Genomic DNA, 26,928 nt, shown 5'->3' on the forward strand with positions numbered 1-26,928 from the left:
GTTCGGAAGATAAGTGTAACCACAAAGGATGGCATGATCGTTCGCGAGTTACTATATTCTCCGTCCCGGCCCTGTGAAAGCCCTGCAAAAGCTGTGGAAAACCGTCACTACAACTGCTGAAGGGGGTATTCTTTATAAATGCGAAATCAATTATATGGCCCATGAAGCGAAATATCCGGCGTTAACATCCGATGGTACCAAAACCCATACCCACCGCGGTGGCTCAGTTAGTCTAAGGCACAAGGTCGCGGGATCGAATCCCGGCCGCGGCGGCCCCATTTCGATGGAGGCGAAATGCAAAAACGCCCGTGTGCTTGCGTTGTAGTGCACGTTAAAGAACCCCCGGTGGTCAAAATTAATCCGGAGCCCTCAACTACGGCGTGCTTCATAATCGGAACTGGTTTTGGCACGTAAAACCTCAGAAAGAAGAAACTCATGAGATCAAGGGTGACGTCACGTTTGGCATGATGACGTCGCGTGATGACATCATCACGTCAAACGTTACGTGATAACGGCATCGTCACGTGACGATATTGCCTGATGTCGTCATGTGATGACGTCTTCACGTCATACGTGATGTCGCGCGATGACGTCATGTGATGCCTCTTGGAAAAGCGCGCTTCCTGCTTTTTTTGCACTGTCTCCTGCATCGGCCCACATTTTTGTGTGAGCACGCGTCCACGAAAAAACCCGACCAACTAGAAGCTGATAGCTTCGCTGTAAAAGCGATTTCGTAGATTTTCCGGAAGAGCTAAAGGAGATATTATAGCATAATGGTTACATTAGATGAGCTACCTTGCATGTGACCGTGATATAACATCGTTATTCCTATTCGATGGCGTTTCCAAAGTCTATCTAACCATTTTATACATTATTTAGTTTTCCCACGCAAACTGTGTTATGTTTATGAAAGGGTGAAGGGAAAACTGTCGTCCAGCCCACCTCATTCAAATACACGAGAAACGCACTAATGATTTCATTATGCAGCCACTGAACCAGCACAAGTACACTTGAACGAAAACTTCAATTCAGATATAAACTTCAATTCAGGTCCTAAATATTACTGGGGCATAGATATATGATGTGAACATTAATAAAGGGCCGGGTCCTGAACCACCTTTCTTTGAAGGCTCAGAAACGCATTGGAACGAGTATGGTGGCTCTCAGGCAAATATTTGCACAAGAATTCTTCTAAAAGAGTTGGTGCGAGCGTAGATACTGAGAGCGCAATATTCACCTTTTTCATTCCTCCTCAACGTCCTCCGTTCTGAAGAAACGGGGTGGTGCTGGTGGCGGTGCATCGCCCACGGCGTTTAGCTCGCGTTCATGTACGGCCGTGCCACGTGGTGTGGATTGCTTTTTTCTGCTAGTAACCAAATTCAGATTGCGCATTTTGAAGCGCTATCAATAGCTCAACGCGAAGCGATGTCTGTCAAGGCTTCTAGCTAGGAGCGGCGGGGAGTGAGCGCGCGCGCGTACGTGTTGCCTTTGGTTAAGTTTCACATGGTTCGAGGCTAGTTGAGCGTCTAAGACTAATTGAAATTAGCTAGAACCGATCGCTACGACAAGCAATGTGGCCAAAGTTTCATTCATACGGTGGAATGGCGCGGCCGAGCGTGAGCAGAGGTAGTCGTTTTCTTCCGAACGTGCGTAATTCTTATCCAAACTTGAAACGCAGATTATTACTTGAACGGTTCCGTTAACTGTGTCAATTATTATATGCAGTATAACAGTATGAAGAAGCGCACTGATCCAAACATATTGCTTGACTGATGTCAGCTACCGGCCAATAGCAGCTGTCTATGGGAGTCTTGCAGATGACGACATATGCAAGACGCCGGCAGCTTCAAAACGGGTAAGGAGGAGGCCTCTGTTTGAAAGGAGGGCGTTTGAGAAAAAGCTAACTTGGCGCTCCGCTTGTGGACCCCACGTACCATGCACGACTGCAAAGTTTGGCTGAGATGTTCACAGCAGCGTATCCTATCCGCGGAATATGTTTTTCTTTCATGTATCGGAAATACGAATACTGACACATCTTGCAAGACGTATCATGATACAGCTACAAGATACCCAGAGTATCTAAGATAGTATCTAAAATACATGTATCTTCGATACCGCCCAGCACTGTAAATTAGTATGTCAACTTTGCCCGCTTTCGATGTCCTAATGGATGCAGTCTACAAAACTGCGATATCTGTTCTCGGTGTGGAGTTACAGAGTCGTTAACTTCGCGCTTCTATATTTTTCAAACTTAACAATTCTCAATTTTTGTAAAACAATTCAAGTCCTAAACCAAAATCCCGCTTCTAACAGTCACTAGACTTTAACTTTCTCTCTCAAGTGCGACAAATTTCATTAATATCAGCACAGGTGATACCGCAGAAAATTATTCCTGCGTTTTATATGTATTTGGATAGGTGGAATCGAAGTTCGGCCTGAACTAAAGCTTCCTCTTAAATAAACAATTTAACAGTTTCGTGTATCATGTAAATCGTATCGTCAATTTTGTTAACTCCAGTTGCTCAAATACAAGTACCAAGCACATATATATATATATATATATATATATTCTTTTTTTGACGAAACTTCAGTTCTTAATGTGGGTAGCGGTTCTGCTATTTGGCAACCTTGGCGAAAGTAACTGAGACTCTAAGTAATGTTTTTCAGTACAGTTGAGATCGGTGCACAAGAACGTATGTGTGTGTTATTTAAGGTGCTTTAAAGGAATACATTTAACGTGTTATTTAATGGGACACTGAAGCAAAAAGTTATTCCAGCTATAGTATGAATGTACCCTTCTACAGTACCAGAAAAGTAATCCTTATCGCGAGCGGTAACTTGGCAACCGAGAAAAAAAAAGAAAAGACGCAGAAACGAGTAACGGGTAGCGAAGCCGCCTCGAAGTTTCCGCATTAGTGATACGGCGTTTGCTAGGTAATCGTTTATCGGTAAAAATGCAACTACTTGTGCTCTAACGCATCAAAGACTAAATTGAGCAACTTTCAAGAACATATACGTATTCACAACAGACAAAATACGAAGAAAGAACCGTTTGAAGCCCGTGACGTCACACTGACGTCGTGGCGCGGATGCTTCGGCACGAAATTAAAAAAAAAAACGAACTTTGAACTTCATTTTCTCAATTATTGATCAGCATATCACCGCGAAATTGACGCAAATGAAGTTCTTTTTTAAAGAATGCTTTATCAAACTAAACTTACTCGGAGTTTCTCTTTAGTGTCCCGTTGGACGATTGTAATTGCACGTTGCCGTGAGTCTCAGCCTTTCGGCGCGTCTTGGGAAGGCTCTCGCAATGAATCGAGGCAAATGTTCTTTGTGCAGAACACTTCCTTCTTAGTGCACTACCTCATCTGTCAAGTGTTCAAAGGGCACACCGCGAGTTTTCGTGGCTGTTTTCTAACGACGTGGAGTGACGTCCACTCCGCAGATCGGGATAATGCGAAGAACCCTGCTTCTTCAGTGTGTAGTGTCGGGTCAGCGGGAATGTTAATCAGGATCGACAACCTTATAACTGCTTGAAAGGCAGTGGCAGCATGCTGTGTGGACTTTTGACAAAGGGAGTGCTTCTGTATGGAAATAACATGGAGTTGTTTCTCAGCATATAGTAAGCCATTCGGGAAGCTAGCTTTTTCTAAACTTAACAAAAAACGGTCCTCATTTTTTCACGCTGCACTCACTGCTTGATATATGGTACCTCGTTTTCATAAAAGCAAGGACTTCTAAAGTATTATTTGCACTGCCTGACCTAGTGCGTCCGCGGCGTTAAAATGACGAGAAAATGCGTGTATTGCGAACCGAAAAGCGCGTATCTTACGTCATTAATAAAATGGCTGTGTAGAAACCTGAGAGAGCCGGCTACTCAAGAGGCATGTGTGCATACACGCACGGGCGTCCAAGAACAAAAGCCCATCTATGAACAAAAGGAGCACGGAATTTGCCAAAAAGCTGATAATTTCGCGACCTTAGCGCACAACCTGGAATCGAAGGAGGCATTGCGTATAGACACAAACTTAAAGAGTATCAGGGCCCGCATTCCCAAAAGTAGTCTTACGTAGGAGGGTTTCATAATTGGTTTCACCACTGGTTTCATCATTGGCGCCGATCAGTCAGGATAGCGATACGTATAATTGTAAGACGATCGCGCCGTGGAACTGGCCGATTATAGCGGACGGCACTTACGTAAGATAACTTTAGTGAATACGGTACATTGTTTGTCGGAATGCAGTCTGGTTTGCCGGATCAAAATCCGGAATCATGGGTACCGAATCTGAATAGTGGCATATCGGGGACGCTGTAGTGGAGGGCTCGCGATTAATTTTGTCCATCTGAGGTTCTTTGACGTGCACCCTAAGCGTTGTTGTGCACCCGAGTGCCGGGAACCGAGTCCGCAACTTCCTGCTCAGCAGGAAAACGCCATAGCCGCTGATCCAATTCGGTGCGTCTGCGGAAATGTTCACGTACGTACATACATACTAGCATACATACATACATACATACATGCATACATACATGCATACATACATACATACATACATACATACATACATACATGCATACATACATACATACATACATACATACATACATACATACATACATACATACATACATACATACATACATACATACATACATACATACATACATACTACATACATACATACATACATACATACATACATACATACATACATACATACATACATACATACATACATACATACATACATACATACATACATACATACATACATACATACATACATACATACATACATACATACATACATACATACATACATACATACATACATACATACATACATACATACATACATACATACATACATACATACATACATACATACATACATACATACATACATACATACATATAAATAGGGGTCGCTAGCTCCCGGTTCCAAAAGAGAAAATTGGCCCCGCAAGGAAGTGCTTGCTCACCTCGAAGACGGAAGTGACCCTGAGCCTGTAGACGACGGGCACCACAATGCGAGCGATGAACGGCACCAGGCAGAAGACGGTGACCGAAGCCCAGAGCAGGTGCAGCCCGTAGCGGTAGAAGTGCGCCGTCAGGCCGACCACGCCGACGGCAGTCACCAGGGACGCGAGGACAGAGAGGGACAGGGGAAGCGCACCCAGGCTGCGACCCCCCAGGAACGCCTCGCTGGCGCCGCCGTCCCGAGAGCGGCGGCCGAACGAGAAGTACAGGCCGACCAGAATGTTCGAAAGCATGAGCACGCCGAACACGACGTACTCGGCCACGTGCACGGTCGCTGCCATGGTGCTTGTGCTGCTCGACGAACCGTGTAGGTCGCCCTTTTTTTTTTTTTTTTCCTTGTGTCTAATACTTTGTTTCTCTGGGTAACTTAGCTGTTTGGCGTACTCAACCTCGAATACAGTGCTACGCCAAGACTTCCTGACCTACCCTACACAGTGCGGATACGCATGCTATTTGCCATATTACGTAGCGAATCCAGAGGCACCAGTTACGAGCTCTCTACTATGCAAATGGCCGCAGCGAGAATTATCTATGCTAACTACAGGGATTGCACGATTCGTCTAAGTGATTCTTCGTTCGGAGGAAGGCTTACTGGTTGAAGCGCATGCGCGGATTGTCCCGCAGACCTGGACGGCACGATGCCACGGCTGGAGACTTCGTTAGCGGTCGGTTGAATGACAACAGCGAATTAGAGCTGCGACTTCTTCACAGCTGTAGTATTGACACGAGCAGGATGAACAGTGCTTGTTCCTTTTGCAAAGCTTCCCGTGACACGAGCGTGCAAGTCCTCCCTTGAGCTTCACCGTACTAGCTGGCCTCACACATTAGTGGCTTCGACAAATGCATATAAAGAGAAGTCCCTAAAGGAATCACCGACGCGGACGTCAATGGACAGATTTGCCAACGGTGCAACGCGGCAGGCTATGAAAAACAGTAGGGTATCTACTCGGCCAGTGGTTTTCAGGCTAATGGCACCGGTTTGACGCTGACTTCTCAAGCTTCCGCGTTCTTTACCTGCTCTGAGTAGCCATCGCGCTGAACTTCCTTCCGCAGTGCCGGGGAGTCGTTGTTCTTCCCTGTCGAGTTTGTAAACTCGAGGCGTCCCTTTAAACTTGTTTGCTTTTAAACTTCAGGTTCCAGTTCGAAAGCCCGATGAAAGTTCACCTGCGCGCTGCCAGAATGAATAGATAAAGAAACAATCTTCACGTCTAGGCCACGCCGCGAAAATCGAGAGAAACTTACTGAGGAGTGTACTTGCACGCACCGTCTTCACGCGAAGAGAAGACCCCCGGCACTGCTTGGACATCAGGAAGAGCTCAAGATTAAAAACGCGCTGATGCTCTTGCTGACGAAATCATCTGCTGACTCAGGGTTATTTCCGAGCAACAAAGTAAAAAGCAGAAAGAAAATGTGCATCGTTAAATAGGCTGTCGTGTCAGCGGCTCATGCTGTGAGCCCAATTAAAATCGCACGTGAAGTGATCGTCACCTCAGGGCCCGACGCGAAAGACGTGACATTTGGAAATCATTCAACTTTCGCGTCTGCTATGCGAATACCAAACGAGACAAGACTCGAGCGGAAATGTCGTCCGAGTTCGTCTAAAGTACGTTCAAATGCAAAGCGGCTGGAGTTCTGGTGATGGCCAATCGGGTTGCTCGCACTTCTGCATCGACATTTTGGTTGGAGATTGCTTATTGCATTCTTTTATTACATTGGTTAACATTATTATTAAATTGATTGTTTGAAAAGCTGAACCAAACAAAACCAAAGCTTGACCAAACAAAACAGCTTATTAAAGTTCGGCACTTCTAACGTGCTTCTGATGGTGCGTGTAGTAATAATGGCATTTTCCTCCTTTCTCCTCAGGTAATTATTCGCAGGGTGCTCTGGACGTATGAATCATAGTTATGTTTGCTGCGATAAACTTTTGACATGTAGCGTGACAGAGTGCCTTGAACAATTACCTATAATGTTTAAGCATCGATGCTCAATTCGATGTAGCTTACCTATTCACCAACGTCACAATGTCTCTAATGTCTTTCCCATCCTGTCACGGCACTCGATGAATTCGCGACGTGAATGTGCCTGCAGGCACGCTCCCGCTAGCTCAGGCAGTTGGCGTACGCTGAAAGCGATATCTCCGAATGCGACCAAATCAAATAATCATACTGTTACATGCCACATACCTAGAGACGATGGATAGAAATCTGTGTAATTATAGAATGGTTCGTTCTTCGTTCGTTCCTTCGTTCGTTCGTTCGTTCGTTCGTTCGTTCGTTCGTTCGTTCGTTCGTTCGTTCGTTCGTTCGTTCGTTCGTTCGTTCGTTCGTTCGTTCGTGTACGTTCGTTCGTTTTTTGTTTGTTCTCGTTCTATCGTTCGTTTGTGTTCGTTCGTTCATTCGTTCGTTCGTTCGTGTTCGTTGATTCGTTTGTGTTCGTTCTCGTTCGTTCGTTCATTCATTCGTACGTTCGTGTTCGTTCATTCGTTCGTTTGTGTTCGTTCTCGTTCGTTCGTTCGTTCGTTCGTACGTGTTCGCTAGTTGATTCGTTCGTTCGTTCGTTCTTTCGTTCGTTCGTTTGTGTTCGTTCTCGTCCGTTCGTTCGTTCGTCTTCGTTCATTCGTTCGTTTGTGTTCATTTGTTCGTTTGTTCGGTCGTTCGTTCGGTAGTTCGTGTTCATTCATTCGTTCGTTTGTCTTCATTCGTTCTCATTCGTTCGTGTTCGTTCGTTCGTGTTCGTTCATTCGTTCATTCGTGTTCGTTCGTTTGTGTTCGTTGTCGTTTGTTCGTTCGTGTTCGTTCATTTGTGTTCGTTCTCGTTCGTTCGTGTTCGTTCATTCGTTCGTGTTCGTTCGTTTGTGTTAGTTCATTCTCGTTCGTTCGTGTTCGTTCTTTCGTTCGTTCGTGTTCGTTCATTCGTTCGTTCGTGTTCGTTCATTCGTTCGTTTGTGTTCGTTCGTTCTCATTCGTTCGTTCCTTTGTGTTCGTTCATTCAAGTTCGTTTGTTCCTTTGTGTTCGTTCGTTCAGGTTCGTTAGTTTGTTCGTTTGTGTTCGTTCGTTCGTTTGTTCTTGTTCGTTCGTTCATTCGCTCGCTCGCGAATTGTCCCGACCCACTACTGTGCAGTAACTGAAGCACTATTCTATAGTGCTTACACGCACTTGTAATAGATTAATGAAAATTTAATATGCCTATTGTTACGATTCCCTTAGAGCTGCGATGCCCGGACCACGTGTAGTTACTTCTGATTCACTTTGAGCGCCCATGCTTGGACCACGTGCGAACACATGGTGATCGGCGTCCTTAACGATCTCGCTCGTCAATAGACGAGTCGCGAGGGTCAGAGGGGAAACCTGTCGTACCGCCCTGCAACCCTTTTTCCATCACTGAGGACGTTCACCCCGCTACGGTCACCCACCATCTCTGCTTCCTCTAGTTTGCCCCATGTCCTGCAGGGGGGAGAGGAAAGGGGAATAGTGCCCGGACGGTGGAGGGTATAAGAAAGCCACCCAGCAGCTACGTGGAGAAGACTTTTGCTTTGCCCTAGCGGGCAGGTGCATGCACGCTGAACTTTTCTTGCATGCTTTCTTTGGATTAAACTTCTGTTACTTGTTTTTACGTCGCCTCGTCTTCCCTGCCAGACCCTCTCCGATGGTCAACCTGGTTCGAGCTCCAAGCAGACGCTGTTGAAGGTTCTCCAAACGCGGCCCGTAACACTAGTAAGCCATGTCGGCTTGGGGTCCTTGAGAGACACCTGAGCGCCTTATATTAGAGTGTCCTACTTTCCATGCGCAGCGCACGTCGCTGTTAAGGGACTGTAGTTTACCTGTCCTGCGGTGTACGACTTTGCTTCTCGTTGTGCTTCCCTAAACGACCAGATCGTGCACTGCTTACTTTCCAACAAAAAAACTGACAGCTTCCCGTTTGTAGATCAGTCTTTTCGTTGCGAGGGATGATACCCGTATTAGGTGCGAAGCACCGTATGCGCTCGGGGTGTCGGCGTCTCCTGTCGTCGTCGTCGTCACGGTAAGCAAGCGGCTCGTGCCAACCTCGTGCTCGCGCTCGGCACGCGCTCGGCACGCGCTCGTGCCACTGCTCCCGCGTTCGTCGTCGTCGTCGTCTTCCACAGCTTGCTGCGTTGGCGCTCATCATTCCACTGTAGAATTTTACTTCTTTTCCGTCGTCGTAATGGGGAGGCCGCGTTTACAGGGTTATGAGCCAATGCTTAAGACAGTATGACCCCATTAGCGGTGCATCACTGCATATGCTTCGCACCTCCCCAGGTTTCACGTGAGTGGAGCTGCATTTCGCTCAATGTGTCATTTGACACTTACGCATAAAATTTAATTCACCGCTCAAACCGAGCCTACGACTTAACTCGTGCTAGCTGTAATAACTAATAAAAACTAAAACAGTAAGAAAGGCTCCCATAATGGTCAAATTGCTGATGAAGTTAAAAAATGATGATTTCGCTAATACATCATGGTAAAAACATCATCAAGCTTATCCTAAAATAATACTATAATGACTGCTTGGCCGCACGACGATTTTCTTCGGGGACAAGACAATTAGCCTTAAAAGGCACACCCACGACGTATTTCTTGACATCACGAATACTGCAGAATCAGTTCAGCCGCGTTTGGCGATGCGCATGGTTTCAGTTTCTCAGCCCTTCTCAGTCCAACCAGGGACCCTGGTCCAACCATGACACATTCCATTATCGACTGGTCAAACTGGTTGTCGTCCCCATCTAGCCTTTTAAGCGAATCTTTAATCGCTCACTTGTGTCGTGGTCGGTGTACGTGGAAAACTATCATCATCAACATTGGCTCGAGCGTCGTCGTCTTCTACCGCAACTGGCTGGTTGGCGCCCCTCGGGTAGCGCTTGTGCTCGTGCCCGGCACGCGCTCGTGGCACTGCTCCAGCGTTCGTCGTCGTCGTCTTCTTCCACAGCTGGCTCCGTTACCGCTCATCATTCACGCGTAGAATTTCACTTCTCTTCTGTCGTTGTAATGGGGAGGCCGCGTTTACAATTGGCCATTGCTTAAGGGGGTATGAGCCATTCATTGTCTTACCTGACGGACAGATTTAATTTTGAAGCAATTTAATTTCGAATAATCGCAAGCGGCAATGGCGGGCGAATGCTGCTAACCACGCCGCCGAGCAAACTCGAGCCATCGAACGCAAGCGATAACAGCGACGAGCAGAGAATCGTACAACGCAACGGAAGGAAAAGTCGCACGAAAGGGAAGGAAAAGTAGAAGGAAAGGGAAGGACAAAAGTAGGAAAAGAAAGGAAACGTGGTCGCAGTTTCACCTGAAAGGCGAAGCATCAATTGCGATAGCAAATTTGCAGAGAGCTATACGGAGTAATGATAGTAGCTTTATCAGCTGTATAAACTTGGACATGCAGCAGCACCTGCAACACGCAGAACTGTTGTCGACGCCGTCGGCGTTTTGCCCGCGTTCGCACAGAATGCGTGTGGCGTTGCCGACTGTTGCAGGAGCCTCTGATATAAATAGGCACTTGGTGCCACAGCTAAACGTCACCTCTATTCCCCCCCCCCCCCCACCGCCTTTCGCGCGTCGGAAGAAGGCGCGTTTGCTCTACATATATGGTGATTGTAAAGGAGGAAAGAGACGCCTACTTCTGCAGCCCTTTTAAGGAAGTACGGCGCAGAACGCGCGTTTGTTCTCCGCCGTGGGTTCACTCCCCGTGAAAGAGCGCGTCCCTCGTGGCCTTTCACTCGCACATACAGCGTTCGGCGGCGCGCGGCGACGATTTCATCTCCATTGACGTCATACGGAACCTCACGGCAACGGCGACGACGACGGCGACTCCGACGGCAGAAATATGCTTTGGAGTGTCCATATAATTGCTATCGCAATAAAAGTAGTAGGAAAGGGAAGGACAAGTAGTAGGTCATGTACACACACGACAAACTTCGCTTACCCCCTTTTTCTCGACAGGGGAAGGGCTGTTGACTTCTTTTAGATTCTTTTGTTTTAGTGCGACCTGGCGTCTTCTTTTTTCCTGTTCCTGCGTGTCTGTTCGGTTCCTACTGGCACACACTACTCTTTGTTGCCTTTTTTTTTTTATTTAGACTGTGTGGCCTGTCATCTTGTTCATTCTTTCCTCTTTACCTTCCCTTCCTCTCTTCTACTTCTGTTTCTATCATCTCCTTCCTAAAGAGTAGGCAGGCGCCATTCCCCTCTTCGGTCTCTGCTGGCGAACTTGGGGCGCTTATCTGAATGTAGTCTTTACTACGGGTTTTGGCAATGACAAGTAAGTCCGGTGCGTGCGTGCGTGCGTGCGTGTGTGTGCGTGTGTGTGTGTGTGTGTGTGTGTGTGTGTGTGTGTGTGTGTGTGTGTGTGTGTGTGTGTGTGTGTGTGTGTGTGTGTGTGTGTGTGTGTGTGTGTGTGTGTGTGTGTGTGTGTGTGTGTGTGTGTGTGTGGTGTGTGTGTGTGTGCACGTGTGCGCGTGTGCGTGTGTGTGTGCGTGTGCGTGTGCGTGTGCGTGTGTGTGTGTGTGTGTGTGTGTGTGTGTGTGTGTGTGTGTGTGTGTGTGTGTGTGTGTGTGTGTGTGTGTGTGTGTGTGTGTGTGTGTGTGAAATTGCAGTCGAGCAATAATGAGGTCAAGTCTGCTATACAGGATAAATCCTATATATATATATATATATATATATATATATATATATATATATATATATATATATATATATATATATATATATACGACTACACTGTGAACAGTGTCCGACAGTGTCACAGTGTACAGTGTCCGACAATGTGTACGGTGTCGACTACACTGTAGACGAAACTGTACCTTCGAGATATATATCTGGTAAAATGTGCAATGATTTTAAAGTCGGCCCTAACTGCTAGATGGAACTTTCGGGAATCTGAAAACCGGAACTCCAATGTAGCACATTTTAAGGTCGGATATCTCGAAAATTGTGCTTGTCTTATGATTTGCCCTATAGTGAATACTTAGAAAGTTAATTAGATATTTTTTTATTGGGATACCCGAACATTGCGATTTGTCGTGCAAGCAATGTTCGCATCTTCAGGTAATCCACCTGAACAGGCCGACGCTATATCTGTGCTTGCTTTTACAAAGTGTACGTATATATATACACTTTTGTTTGCATTTATTTTATCATTTCTTTAATTCAATTGTGTACTGCAGATCATTTCCCCTCTTGGTGTCATTGTTTGTTGACTTATGATATGACTAATTAAAATCGGGCCCTCTCCGTTTCCTTTCTTCTCGTGCATTACATAGCAAGGGTCTCGAATCCGGCAACTTTGATGCCTTCTGGTAGCATGTGTGGGTTCATTGACCCACACATGCTACCTGAAGCCTTCTCATTGCCTTCACCCGAAAAGTTCACGTAGACGCGACGCCTGCGGCAGAAAGGATGTTCCACATCCGCCGCCAAGGTCTTGAGTGGTGGCGCAGGCTAACACTCCCAGGGTTAGTTCTACTAGATAAACATAATTATCCCAGAAAGTGGATGGGAAGCGCCGTGGTAGCTCAACTGGTAGTGCCTCGCACGCGTAAAGCGAAGACGTGGGTTCGTGTCTCACCTGCGGCGAGTTGTCGTTTTTTTTTTTTTTTCATTCACTTTCATTTCCATTTATTTTATCTGTCCTTGGTGTCATTGTCTGCTGGCTTCTTATGATATGACTAATGAAAGAGTTCAGCGCTGCCTCCCAGCGCCCACCTTAAAAGCCACTCCTGCTGAGGTTTTATTATTTCCTTCATGCGGCTCTTGACGCTTCCCTTTGTCTGAGACGTCATGCGGAAGAAGGTGTAGAATAAAATATGCGCGCTGATAGTGTTCGAGTAAACAAGCCTTTCACGCTTTCGTCTCCTTCTGTACACACAAAAAAATAAAGTTATTGTTTGTTATTTTTATTTTTATTGCCAAAAAAGAAAGTTAAGGGCGGAGTTCTTACGTAAAGTTCAGTGTACAGAGTCAGAGGGCCGCGATAAAACATAACCTTTTTCAGCTAGTGTTGTTGGGCGTTGTTCTTTAAGCACGCGCAGCATTCCAGTACATAATGTGATGTCCTATCGATTCACCGTCACTGTGAATGTCAAACCCCGGGGTCTTACAGTTGAACCAAGCAGTAGGACGCAACTGATCTGTACACGACTTTCAGCCGAAGTTGATGATAGAGTGTCTGCTATTGTGGCGGCACACGCATTACGTCTCGGAAATATTGGCCTACGTGCCTGGTCAGTACAGTAGAGGAAAAGGTGGAGACTAAGGAGATAGAGAGAGAGTTTAATGAAATCTGAAGGCCTTGCTACAATCAGGATTGATTAGTATTTCAAAATGCGTGACCTGACCGCTGCTTTGAATTCGGCATAACGCCTCATCCTCAACAGGTGCTGTCCGGGATCCAGGAGACAGGGCGAGGACATTTCGCTGAGCAAGAATTGTTTTTTTTTTCAGAAAGGCGCTCTCCTACAGCTAAATATAGATATCAAAATGCAGGTGTCGTTCGCGTACATTAATGTCCTCAGCGAAAATGATGTGGAATACGGAAAGAGCAAGACGAGTCACGCAAGCGATGACTCATCAGTCATGACTGTAGCATATGCTTTGGCGAAAATATAATAATGCCGAATCGTCGCACCATGTGCAAGAGTAAATAGAATGCAACTCAACATGAAATAATCAACGAGCTTCGCGTCGTTAGTGGATAAGCGAAACTCCTCACTTGTCGAAGCAATCGACTGATTGATCGCTAATGCGAAACACAGGAAAACGTAACACTGAAAAACGCCTTCTCACGTGAGCGCTGCTCATTAAGCTTCGGCATAGCTTGAGTGCTCCTAAGCAAAAGTATACCCTCTCATTACGACAGCACTGTCTCGAGAGACACACATACTGTTTATCTTGAGACGAGCGAACGTGGACAGGCAACAAGAACACGAGAAGGCACATAATGAATACACACACGCAGCGACACAGGCCGACTCCTTCTTCCCGATTATTCGCTCGGCTATCCCTTATGTCTTCATTGTAAGTACCTCGTAACAATATATAAATGTAGATTCAGATCAGCTAGTCTATAGACAGGTGTGTGTTATTACCCTCCATGGTATACTGTTTGATCTCAACAGGGGTTCCGTGGAACCATGGGATCAATATGACGCTCAGAGACGCTATTAGATTTTTGTCTGTTTTTGAAAGTCATAACGGCATCCATGTGATAGAATGAATTATCAACCGCGTAAGCACATAGGAGCTAATAAAGAAACATTAAGAGCACTCCGTCGTCCGAATCCGTTGAAGCTGTTCCGCCTATACCCGGTGCCCCAACTATCATGTACCAAGATTTAAAAATAGGCAAATGCCATGCAACTGGACAGAACCAGGGTAATGTTGTTTGCCGTCATTTAGAGATACTCAGATACTTTGCATTCCGTCTAATTACATTATTAGTATTACTTAATTAATGAACTTCTCCAATACTATTGAAGCGTGCCGCATTTAGGCCACGAAAGAAGAGGAAGAACAAAGGGGACGAAGGAAGAGGAGGACGAGGAGGCAGATTCGGAACCAAAAAGTACACCGCATTTGTTACGTCATTCGACTTGTTCGAATATAACCGATTGCCTTTCGGATGGAAGAATTCCCCAGCGTGGTTTCAAAAGATCACGAATGACATCCTGAAACCATACTTGGGCACCTTTTGCAATGTTTATATAGACGACATAATCGTTTTCTCGAAGACGAAAGAAGATCACAAAAGTCACATTTCCTTAGTTCTCCATGCGCTCAGCCTCGCACATCTCAAAGTAAACTTTAAGAAAAGTGCACTCTTCCAAGAAAAAGTGGTATTTCTAGGCAGGTCATTTGACGGCTGTACCAAAAGCACAAAGCAGGAATCCGTTGAAAGGATTTCTAAGTTGGTGAAGCCTTACGGCGTACATTCCCTTCGTGTCTTCCTGGGCCTCTCTGGACACTTTAGGGCCTTTATAAGAGACTATGCAGTCAAGACACGATGCCTCACACGATTTATGCAAAAAGACGTACCATTCCTGTTGAATGACGAGTGTGAAAGTGCCTACCGTGGGCTAGTAAGGCTTATATCATCCGACCCTATTCTCCGCATTCCTGACTTCTCGCTACCGTTTGTGTTGAACACTGATGCATCGCATTATGCAACTGGGGCAGTTCTCTATCAAAAACTCTCAAACGAACCTGACCAAAGACATCATGTGGTGGGATACTACAGCTATACATTGAAGCCTGCAGAAGTGAACTACACCACCACTGAAAAGGAAGCACTGGTCGTCTTGAAAGCTGTTCAGTATTTCCGGACTTACCTAGAAGGAACGAAATTCACACTTTTCACTGACCATCAGGCATTGACACACCTTCTTGATATGGCACAACCACGAGGACACATTGCAAGGTGGGTTAACCACCTGCAACAATTTGACTTCGTCGTTTCGCACCGCCCTGGTCCGCTGCTCACCGATGCAGATGCCTTGTCCAGATTGCTCGTCTATGAAACAAGCCAACAGTCAGAACAGATAAATTACGTGAAACTGTGGGAAGGCACAGAAGAAATGAAAGAGATCGATGGAAAGTACCACGTGCCACCGACAATGGTTCCGAAGATCCTTCACCTTTACCACGATACTCCGGAGTCAGGTGGGCATGATGGGTTTTGGCGCACATATAACAAGCTACTGAAGCGGTTTACATGGCCAAGTATGAAAGAAGAGATCAGCAGCTATGTACGGACATGTCCCACATGTCAAGTAAACAAAGTGAAGTACAGACAGGCGACAGACGTCATGATAATCCCGCAGCATTCGCGAGTCCCCTTTGAAGTCGTTCACTTGGATTTTGCAGAGCTAAATAAAGCGGGTGAAGGTGTCAGGAAAACGCAGGCGTTTCTACTTTGCATAGACGAATGCACCAGAATGATTACGGCTAAGGCAGGAAAGGAAGACGCTCACAGCGTCATTGCTCTTCTTCAAGCCAAATGTTTTACACACACGAAGACCATAGTCTGGGACAATAGGCCTGCCTTCCGTAGTGCTAAACTAGCGAAGTGGACTCGAGATCATGGCATGACTATCAAATTTTGCTCGCCCTACCACCGCGCCGCAAACGGTCTTGCAGAGCGTGCCATCCGAGATGTGAAGCAATTTATAAGGATGTACCCAAAGTTTACAGGTGGGTGGAAATGCTGCCTAGAGGCTGCTGTGAGGCACCATAACCGGTCATACACCAGTGACTTGGGGTGCAGCCCACTTTTTGCCGCCTCAGGAGTCCCGCCGACACTTCCTGCGGATCGCGAACTGGGTATCCTTGGCAAGCTTCAACTTACCGAAACAAAGAAAAGCGCGCAGGCGGAGGATATCTACAAACAACGCATGAAGAGAAACTTCTACAGAAGACGCAATAACGAAATGCCACACATAGAGGTTGATGACGAGGTCATAATAAGACAAGGCGTTGGGACTTCAAACGTGAAATTTCATGGACCCTTTTCTGTGATAAAGACGGCGTCACAGCACGGCATCCTGAAGACAATATGGTATCTGGGAGCCTCTGGTAAAGAAGAGTGTGCCTCCATCGGAAATGTTTTCAAGTACCACACCAGGAGGTGTGAACAAAGAGAGCCAGGGAGGGTGAAGCGTGCCGCATTTATAGGCCACGAAAGAAGAGGAAGAACAAAGGGGACGAAGGAAGAGGAGGACGAGGAGGACAGTTTTAGTTAGAATAAAATGGCGGAAACCATCCGTCAGTATTAAGCTATGTGTTTCCTTTATAGTTGTGTTTACTAGGAACGCTATAACTATACTTAGATGAAAAGTGTCAATGAGAAAATTGTAGAGTAACATGAAAAAAATGTCACAGTTTCGCCCTAAGGGCGAAGCAATGAATGCGATAGCAACATAGCAATGTCATACGAAGTAAGGTGGGCGGCTTTGGTAGCAATATGAATTGTAGTAAACATGAGCTGATTAAGTAAGCAGGTGTGCTGCGGCGTAAGTAGACCGAAATGAAGAGAGACTCGATGACCACGAGAAGGCGCGTGTGAAACGGTGGTGTTGATGAGAAGCGCTTCCCGTGGGCAGCGCGTGCGAAGGGACACACCTGTAGCGCTGCACTGCCGACCCGGGCAGCATTGCATGTGTAGCGTGCGTTGGAAAATGTGGCCCGACTATTACTAACTGATTGAACAAGCGTGGTGTGAGCGCGCACAAACAAACATGAATGGATCACACTGAATGACTGCAGACAACGACTGTCAAAACGCTGGCAGCAAGCGCATACGCCGCAGCAGCGGGCGAATGTACGTGCGGTCTATCGCTTCAACGGAAACTGAGCGGCGAATGCACGGCGCATAAAGGTCAGAGCCGTGTGGAGATAAGCGACGGTGCGGCGAGCGACGAGCGCGGTTGTTGGCAGAGTAGAAGTGCGCCCCCCCCCCCCCCCCCCCCCCCCGCTCCCTCCGGCGCTGGCTTCCCGCTTCCTTGCTTCCGCGTGGGAGATTGAGTGCGTTCGCTCTCCGTGATAGCGCGCGTCCCCACGCTCTTCCGCTCGGGCATACGGCGCGCGGCGAAGATTTTATCTATAGGGAACCTCACGGCGACGACGACGGCAACGGCGACGGCAGAAATCCGGTTGAAGTCTCCATATAATTGCTATCGCAATAAAAAAACTACTGATACAGCTTTCTGTTGCTCAATACGTGCTGCAAAAAAGTGTTTTTCCGAGCATGAAAGACGCCCGCGAATACGCGCAAAATGCCTCGAGCGGCCAGTCGCGCGGCAATTTTGCGTGTATTCGCGGGCTTATTTCACGCTCGGAAAAACACTTTTATGTAGCACGTATTGAGCAACAGAAGGCTGTATCGGGAGGTTTTCATGTTGCTCTACAATTTTCTTATTGGCACTTTTCATCTAATTACAGTATTCGAGAAGTTGATTCATTAAGCCTAATTATGTAATTAGGCTGAATGCAAAAAAAATCATCTGAGTATCTCCAAGCGACGGCAAACAAGATTACTTTGGTTCTGTCCAGCTACGTGGCACTTGCATATTTTTAAATCTTGCCGCATGATAGTTGGGACACCCTGTATACTACAACGGCATATAGGACGTTCAATGGTAAACATGATTTGGCAGATATCTTGGGAACAACTAAGGAAATCATAGCTGAGGAAACACCAATGAAGTTTATTGAATCGAAAGTTTCGCAGCCGGTACAATTCCTCTTTAAAAGCATGAAACGCGTACCACCGTTGCGTTTGTCTTATCGGAAAAGGGAAACTTTAAATAAAAGAAAGCAGCAGTGTACGCAAGAAAACACAGGCGACGATAAAGAAGAAGAAAGCTTTTTGTCGTCAAGATACGCAGACTATAGGCTATGCATGGTTATCGAAGAGTCAACTGACACGGTTGCTGCAAGTGAACGCTCTCCTGAAGAAGTGTGCAGTTATTTGTAGGTGGGCGTCGGTGCAGTGTTTCGCTCGCTCATTGCGTCGTCGCTAGAATTACTTGCGGGCCAGCCACGTGGCAGCCAGGACAAAACGGGGGCACGTGTATGGACTGAGCGTGTAACCTTTTCCTGACCGCTTTGTTTTGGTTCAGCTCAAAACGTTGCCAGGCACGAACGGCTGCTATTGTATATCGCCGACTACTAGACCTTTATAATGCTAATTCGCCGCTCAAAGCGTCCTTGGCTGTGAAGCCACAAACGCCACACCTATCGTGAGGCACTGGCTGTCGCGTTATTCTAATGCTAATTTGCTGGTATCACAACGGTGGCTGTAGAAAGCTAAGGGCAGTTTCCAAGTGACAATGCACTAAAAAAAAAAAAGGAACATCAATTTCGCCCAGCTTGTAGAACAGTTACGGCCATGAAATAGCTAGAAAATTACTGCTCTAAGTGATGTTGTTTCTACGCTATGTCAAGCAATGTTGATTAAAAAAAAATCACCAGCCCTTCCCCTGTCGAGAAAATGGGGGTAAGCTAAGCTTGTCGCGTGTGTATCTGACCTTCGTGGTGATTTTCGTTCTTCTCTTTCTCTCTCTCTCTTTCTTTCTTTCTCTCTCTGTCTCTCCCTATCTATCCTTCTTCCTAGCAGGCTAGAGCATGCTAGCTCAGGCCGACCTCTCTGCCTTCCTTCAAATAAATTATCTCTCTCTCTTCTTCCTCTCTCTCTCTTTCTCCCTCTTTCTCCCTCTTTCTCTCTCTTTCTGTTTCTTTCTTTCTTTCTCTGTCTGACCTTCGTGGTGATTTTCTATATTTCTCTCTCTTTCTCACTTTCTCTTTTTCTCGGTCTTTCTTTCGTTATTCCTTTCTCTCTCTCTTTTTTGTCCCTGGCATGTGCCATTGAGCTAGCTTGGACCCTTTCTGCACTATCGCCAGGATCGGCCCACTTTCAGCGTGACACCGCCGCCGCCACCACCGCCGACACTTGTGAACCAATAAAGCTTCGCTTAAAAAGTAGCAATTTCACCCGAAAGGCGAAGCATTGATTGCGATAGCAAATTAGTGGACAGCTTTACAAAGTAAGGATAATAGTTTTATCGGCCGTGTAAACTTGTAAGCACAGGCACGCTAACTCAATTGACAAGCATGGTGTCACGCGCGCACAAGCAAACATGAACTCATCTTACTCGATGACCGCGGAAACTCGCTGTCAAAACGCTGGAGTGAGTCAGCGCGCCACCAAGAGCGAGCGAACTTAAATTTAGGTGCATGTTAAAGAACACCAGGTGTTCCAAATTAGGAATTTATACACACCCCTCCAACAACGCCTAACTAGCCCCCCCCCCCCCCCCCCCCCCCCCGGAGGATCCTGACACCCCCTCCTCCCCCTTACAGGCATGGCACTCATCCTGAAAAAAAAAAAAAATACGCTGATCCCATGCACTGTGGTTATCGCTTTAAGAAATATTCACTCTTTGCGGATGTGGAAGCTACGTGGCCATAATTTTGAGGCCCAATTTTGATGTTCACCGCGCAAACGACAGTGCAACACTGCGACCTGCAGGTAGCCAAGAAACCTACTACACACACTAAACACCACTACACCAACACGCGTAACTTCTTCTTCCGCAACTTTGATTGATCACGTTTTGACAAACATATCTACGAATGTTGATACCCGCGTTCTTGAAGAACCTATCTCGGACCATTTGCCAATATTCGTCAAAGTAGGAATCCCTGTTATAGAAAAATGTAATAGTAGGAAGACGTTCGTGAAAATCGATTACATTTATGCTCGGAACCTTCTGTTGGCATGCAAAACAGACCTCATTTATCATAATGATGTCGATACTGAATTCTCGAACTTAATTCAGGTATTAAAAGACATTTTAAAAAATAGCCAACGTGAATTTCTGAAGCATTCCTATGATAAAGCTGTTTGTCCATGGATGACAAATCATATATTAGACCTGCTTAAGGCTAAAGACTACTGGTACCATAAGTGGACACACAACAAAAACAATATTTACTACTTAAGTGAGTATAAAAAAGCCCGCAATATGACAGTATCGGCACTGCGTAAGCGAAAAAAAGACTATAACTCAGGACTGATGAAACAAGCTGCAGGTAACTCCAAGAGGATATGGCAGATTGTTAATGAAGTTATCTCCCAGTCTAGCAAGCAGAGCATTCTTCCTGATAATTTAACAGAAAGTACTGTTGAGAAATTTAATACGTATTTCACAAACATAGGCCCTAGTCTAGCAGAAATGCTTCCTGATCATACCTTGCCCACTTATTCTGTCGCCCCTATAGTTAATTCTTTTGTTATGCATGACATTGATATGGAGGAGATACTTATTACTGTAAACAACCTAAGCACTGCGAAAGCAGCAGGACCTGATGGCATAACTGTGAGGCTAGTCAAAGAAAACATTGATATATTGGGTCCAGTACTACTCCGCTTATTCAATCACTCATTGCACACGGGAAACTATCCGTCAGCGTTAAAGACTGCTAAGGTCACCCCAATCTTCAAAGAGGGAGACAAATCTGACCCATCTAATTATCGCCCCATATCTGTTCTAAGTGTCATCAATACCATCTTCGAAAAAATTCTTGCTAAACGTATACATTCTTTTTTTAAAAAATATAACGTACTCAGTCCACAACAACATGGCTTTCGACCTAATCATTCTACGTCTACCGCAGTAATTTCATTAACACAGGCAATAAACAACGCGCTTCATAATAACCAACTAGTGGCAGTTATTTTTCTCGATTTAAAAAAAGCCTTTGACACAGTTGATCATAATGTCTTACTTAATAAGCTAAGCACTTATGGCTTTCGCAACAACGTACTTGAATTCTTTCGTAGTTACTTTCACAATCGAAACCAAATCGTTGAAATAAACAAGATAACCTCATCCCCTCAACATCTGAGAACAGGAGTGCCACAGGGATCTGTGCTTGGTCCCTTGTTTTTTACAATATATATCAATAATCTACCCCATATTTTAACGTCCGCTAATGTATTAATGTATGCCGATGACACTGCTCTGATAATCACAGGTAACAACATCAAGGAAATAGAAGAAAAAACGCAAATAGAGCTTTCTAAGATTTCTAAATGGTTTCTTGCAAATAAATTAACAATAAATGCCAAAAAAACGAAATATACTCTTTTTCATTCACGTTCCAAAACCGTCAGTAGTGATTCTATCTCATTGTCTATAAATCAATGTCTACTCGAACGCACCGACTCATATACATATCTCGGCGTTATTCTCGACAAAAATCTAAACTGGCAACTCCACATAGAGGCCCTTTGCTCAAAGCTAGCATCTGGCTGTTATGCTCTTCTCAGGGCACGAGAACATTTTCAAATAGACATTCTCCGCATCTTGTATTTTTCATTTATTCAATCTCATTTAATATACTGTATTGAGTCATGGGCATGGACTTTCACAACGTACCTAGAACCTGTTCGACGCCTTCAAAAACGAGCCGTCCGCACCATTACTTTCTCTCAGCGAAATGAACCAAGTAAACCAATCTTTGTCAAATTACAAATACTGCCCTTCAATTCTTTGCGAGAAATAAATATGGTCAAATGCGTTAATAGCATCATAACAAACAATCATCCATTTCATGTATCAATATTACGTATGCCTGCTCGCCCAACACGAAATAAACCTTTTTGCAACTTCAATATACCACCGACAAGAAATATATATGGCCAGAGATTAGTGGAATTTATTGGCATAAAAATATGGAATGACTTACCACTTGAGGCAAAACAAAACAAAAATGTATCACATTGGTTAAAAAAATACTATCTTCAGCAAATGTCCGCGGAACCTGTCTGAATATGTTCATCGCATGTACGCGACAAATAGTATGTACTAGTTTACAAATATGTTTTGTATGCTAAGTTGCAAACGAGAATTTTTTTTGCCGTACTAACCAAGTGTTCCTTTCATTCTATACTGTTTTTCTATATGCTCTATGTGTTCGTTATATTTATTTTGTGCTATAAAGTGTCACTGACAAGATTACTAATACATATTTGTAAATGACCCCACTACTAGCCTTTGGCTAAGGGGTCATACAGTGTTTGCACACAATTTGTATTAACTTTGAACAAATAAACTTGAAACTTGAACTTGAAACCTTGACGTCGCGGTAAACGCAAGACACGTCCGTGTGTTTTCGTCTATGCAACTGCCGGCGCTCAGAAGGACATCTAGAGGCATTTCACTGTCGTGACGGGTATACCTGTATACATATATGTTCGGCCGTACACGCTCCGTCGCACGCAAGCTGCCTCTATTCGCCACTATCAACACAACTAGACCTTTTGTGCCGATACCGGTGTCACTTTTTGTCACTGTATACTTTTTGTTCTTAGTTGTTATCTTTTAATTGTGTTGTTTAAGGTTTATGGCTGATCCGTGTCTATCGTGCTTAGTTCCTTTTTTTGTGTGCAAAATGATATTGTACTTAGTTTTGAAAATGTCCGCACTTTGTTCTATCAATACTTGTAGATTAAGAGCTTGTTTCACTTTGTTCTGCATAAATAAAAGAATAAACTGTGCAATCAAATTAAAACTCTAAACACTGTCCCTTATGTTCTTGCAATTTTCAAACGTGGTGACAGAATGCCAAGGGTGTTTAAATATAGTAGTTAATTTATAATCCCGCAAAATGAGGCACACATTTTAGACTTCTATACAGCGTTCGTTTGTGCCTGCCTGTCTGTGCCCGCCTGTCTCCACCTTCGTTGTAGTATTTTTTTGCGCAACAACATCAGCTCGACATGCACCAATAAGGACGAACTCCCTAGCAACATGTCGTTTAATATGCTTGCTTAAAAGGTTAATTAGTCTACTTCTGCTAATTAGCAACTTTCCCGTCACCATTTGTTTAAAAAAAGCGTTCAACCTTTTTTAAATAAAACAACGTGGTAAAGAGAGCGCTAGCCCCTTTCACTCAAAAAAAAATATAACCAATAACTTCGTATCCATGCCCTCCTGCGTTCTGGTAACCCCCCCCCCCCAAAAAAAAAAAAAAAGAAAAATTTATAAAATGCAATTCTGGATAAACCCCTGGTCTAAATTATTCCGGAGTCCCCTACTACGGCGTGCCTCACAATGAGATCGTGGTTTTGGTAGGTAACATAGTTTAAGGAAATTGCGCAGTATTCTGTAGCCTGCTAGCGGTTCGTGGTTTTCAGCATTGTTTAGAATATTGTCCCTTCAGCAGGTGGCATTCAGTCGTGATGACCAGCTATGTGATACAACTGTATATAATACAGCTTTACTGGAAATACGTCAGCAAGTACATTGTTTGCATTAAATTAGCTACCACTGCATATTTAGCACGAGACTGACTCTCCGCTGTCTTCTGCTAACGTTCGCTGAAAGTACAGAACATGTCTTCTGTCAACCTGTCAACTATACGGGCAGTTTTCAGAAATATGTCACTCGTTGCACACATAACACTCTCTCCCATTACCACACCGCATACTGATACTATACGCTTGAAGACGACAAATGAGAAATACCGTGCGTCATTTGATAACAGCATTTATTGATACGAGCATAGAAATATATGATAAATATATACTGAAATATAGGCAAAAATTGTGTAATGCTTTATGTAATGCCTACGGGCCCTTAAGCTTAAATAAATTAATTGAAATTGGGTTGTTGCTTTGTCTTCTTTTTTTTTTCCAGTTCCACTGGACAGTCATTCAAGAAACCTTTAGCGATGATCGCGACACGTAACTATAGCCGCGCGTTTCCATGAATGCGACAGTAGCGCATCGCATTTCCAAGCGCATTTGGGAAAGGCGATGGGACGTCGTTTACGTATAGCGCATTAACTCTCGCGAGAGCGTAGTGGCTACAAGCATGAGACCACTCGCGCCCGTAAATCTGCCATCGCCTGGCCCATTAGTGCGATGCGCCTCCCTATATCGCATTTCCGCTGTTACGTGAATGCGATGTGCCAGAAATGCGATGCGATGCGCCACTGTCGCATTCATGTAAACGCGGCTTATACGTGCACTCAAAATTAATGTAATAAAAGAAGTCAAGCGTTAGTCCATTATTGCAAGCGACTCATCTTTCACGCCTACCAGCGTCTGTAAATTTCGATTTTTTTTTTAATTTCCGAAATCTGTTCTCACTATATACGTATGAGTAGAGTGGGCCGAAGCGGACACAGAAGCACTGTACAAATGTCAAGCGCGTGCGTCCCTTGCCAGACGGTCACCGTACTACTAAAGAAAACTGCCGTTTATAAACCTCGATATCATGTCCAATGCCGCTTCCGGTTGATCGTACGCCACGAAGTGTCCCGCGCCCCTGACCATCACTTGGAACAGGTTGCCGGCTCTCTTGACGTAGCCGGCCACGCCGGAGCCGAGCGTGGGCGCCCTCCACACCTTGCGCCGGGCCGCGTCGAAGGACTCCGTCCCCGACCACTGCAGGTTGCCGAGGAAGTTGACCGCGAGCGAGTGCGGCACGACCGCGTCCAGCTGGCCGCTGTAGACGAGCACCTTGTAGTCTCTCTCGAGAAGCGAGACGAACGAGGGCTTCACGGAGCGCATGACGTCGGCCAGGAGATGCGAAGCCACTTCGCGGCCGCTGTTGAACGCCACGTTGCCGACGTGCACGGCCCTCCTGAATTCGTGCGTTGCCACGAATGACCTGCGCCCAGTGGAGCGGCCGCAGTGACGAAGCGCGCGAGGAGAGACGTGCCGGTACAAAGTAGCCACTGCCATACAGAGGTGTCACCGATCGACGAAGATTCCAAGTGATCGACAGATCAACAAGGGAAGCCCTCAGATTGATTGATTGATTTATTTATTTATCGTCCTAATAAACACTGCCGAGGCCATGAGAGACGCCGCCGTGGAGGGCTCCGCATTAATTTCGACCACCTGGAGTTCCGAAGCTCAGCGTGCACGCAAAGCGCGGTACACAGGCGCTTTTGCATTTCGAAATGCATTGATATGCTGCCGCCACGGCCGGGAATACAACCAGCGACATCGTGCTCAGCAGTAGAACAGCCAATGCTACGGGTGATATAGCTCATCCCGGAGCATACGTTTTAGGCAAGGGCACTTGTCTTCGTCGAGGCACCCTGTGCGGTGGCTCAGTTCAAAGGGCACTTAGTGATCCCTATACGTGGATGAATGCGAAGGCATTGCGGCCATGTCAGCAGAAGCGCGGCGACGTGACCAGTGGTGTTCGTCACAAGGTGCGCACAACGCAAGGTCGTGGGTTCGACTCCCACCAAAAGTCGAGGGTTCGTAGCCTTTTCGGAACATGGCGTGGTCACGCCAACGCCGGAAAGCCATATAATGCTCTCGCATAAAAAAAAAAAAACGCTCGTGTACCGTGTTTTGTGTGCACGCTAAAGAGCCCCATGTGGTCAAAATAAATTCGTAACCCTCCATTACGGCGCCCCCATAATCCACTATGCAGTTTCGGGACGTTAAACCCCGATATTTTTTTTTTCGTCGGGCTTTTATGAAGGCAAGTACAGTTGGAATGCATACGGCAGGCATTACCAAACCCTGACTGGGAGCTTACCACTACCGTTGAAAAGTGTGCAATCATCGCATTCTACTCGGGCTAACATATGGGGCAGAAACTTGGAAGTTAACAAAGAAACTCGAGAACAAGTTAAGGACCGCACAAAGAGCGATGGAACGAAATATGTTAGGCGTAACGTTAAGAGACAGGAAGAGAGCGGTGTGGATCAGAGAGCAACGGGGATAGCCGATATTCTAGTTGACATTGAGAGAAAAAAAAATGGAGCTTGGCAGGCCATGTAATGAGTAGGATAGATAACCGGTGGACAATTAGAGTCACAGAATGGGTGCCAAAGGAAGGGAAACGCAGTCGAGGACGGCAGAAAATTAGCTGGGGTGGTGCAATTAGGAAATTTGCTGACGCAAGTTGGAATCAGCTAGCGCAAGACAGAGGTAATAGGAGATCGCAGGGAGAGGCCTTCGTCCTGCAGTGGACATAAAAATAGACTGCTCCTAATGCTGACAATTGTCGAAAAGTTTGCTGGAGACGGGGGGCGGGGGGGGGGCTTCCGTTGTTTGCAGTCTGCCGATCACTTTCCTTTCGAGCATTTCAGTACACGTCGCAAATAATGATTCATGCATCGAGCCATTCACGACTGCGCGCTAAAGTACGTAGCTTTAAAGTACATCGCACTTCATTTAGCTTTACCCAGAATACAAGTAGGCAGCCCGCCAATGTCCGCGTCTGTAACCCTGCAGAACGATAAGGTGCACATTGGTCAGAGTGTGTCTAGCCCCCACGATCCATTTGCAAACACTTGTGCCCAAATATAATTGAGTCATCATGAATACTAACAGCTAT

General features: G+C 45.6%; 2 protein-coding genes across 4 annotated transcripts in view; both read right to left on the reverse strand.

The window, feature by feature from the left end:
* Positions 1-6,409, reverse strand: part of LOC119442268 (sodium-coupled monocarboxylate transporter 1-like) — a 72,241-nt gene extending 65,832 nt beyond the window's left edge. For 2 of the 3 annotated variants that reach the window (XM_037707080.2, XM_037707078.2), the window contains exon 1: positions 4,984-6,272. In XM_037707080.2, coding sequence (XP_037563008.1) covers positions 4,984-5,322 — 339 coding nt within the window. In that variant the 5' untranslated portion in view covers positions 5,323-6,272. The other variant, XM_037707079.2, reaches the window with a different exon arrangement.
* An 18,349-nt stretch (positions 6,410-24,758) lies between these two features.
* LOC119440601 (probable serine carboxypeptidase CPVL) overlaps positions 24,759-26,928 on the reverse strand; it is a 37,186-nt gene continuing 35,016 nt past the window's right edge. Inside the window, exon 5 of the mRNA XM_037705499.2 lies at positions 24,759-25,236. Within this exon, the coding sequence (XP_037561427.2) occupies positions 24,807-25,236 (430 nt within the window). The 3' untranslated portion in view covers positions 24,759-24,806. The remainder of the gene's footprint in view (positions 25,237-26,928) is intronic.

This window comes from Dermacentor silvarum, chromosome 2 (assembly GCF_013339745.2).
Source record: "Dermacentor silvarum isolate Dsil-2018 chromosome 2, BIME_Dsil_1.4, whole genome shotgun sequence".
Taxonomy (NCBI): domain Eukaryota; kingdom Metazoa; phylum Arthropoda; class Arachnida; order Ixodida; family Ixodidae; genus Dermacentor; species Dermacentor silvarum.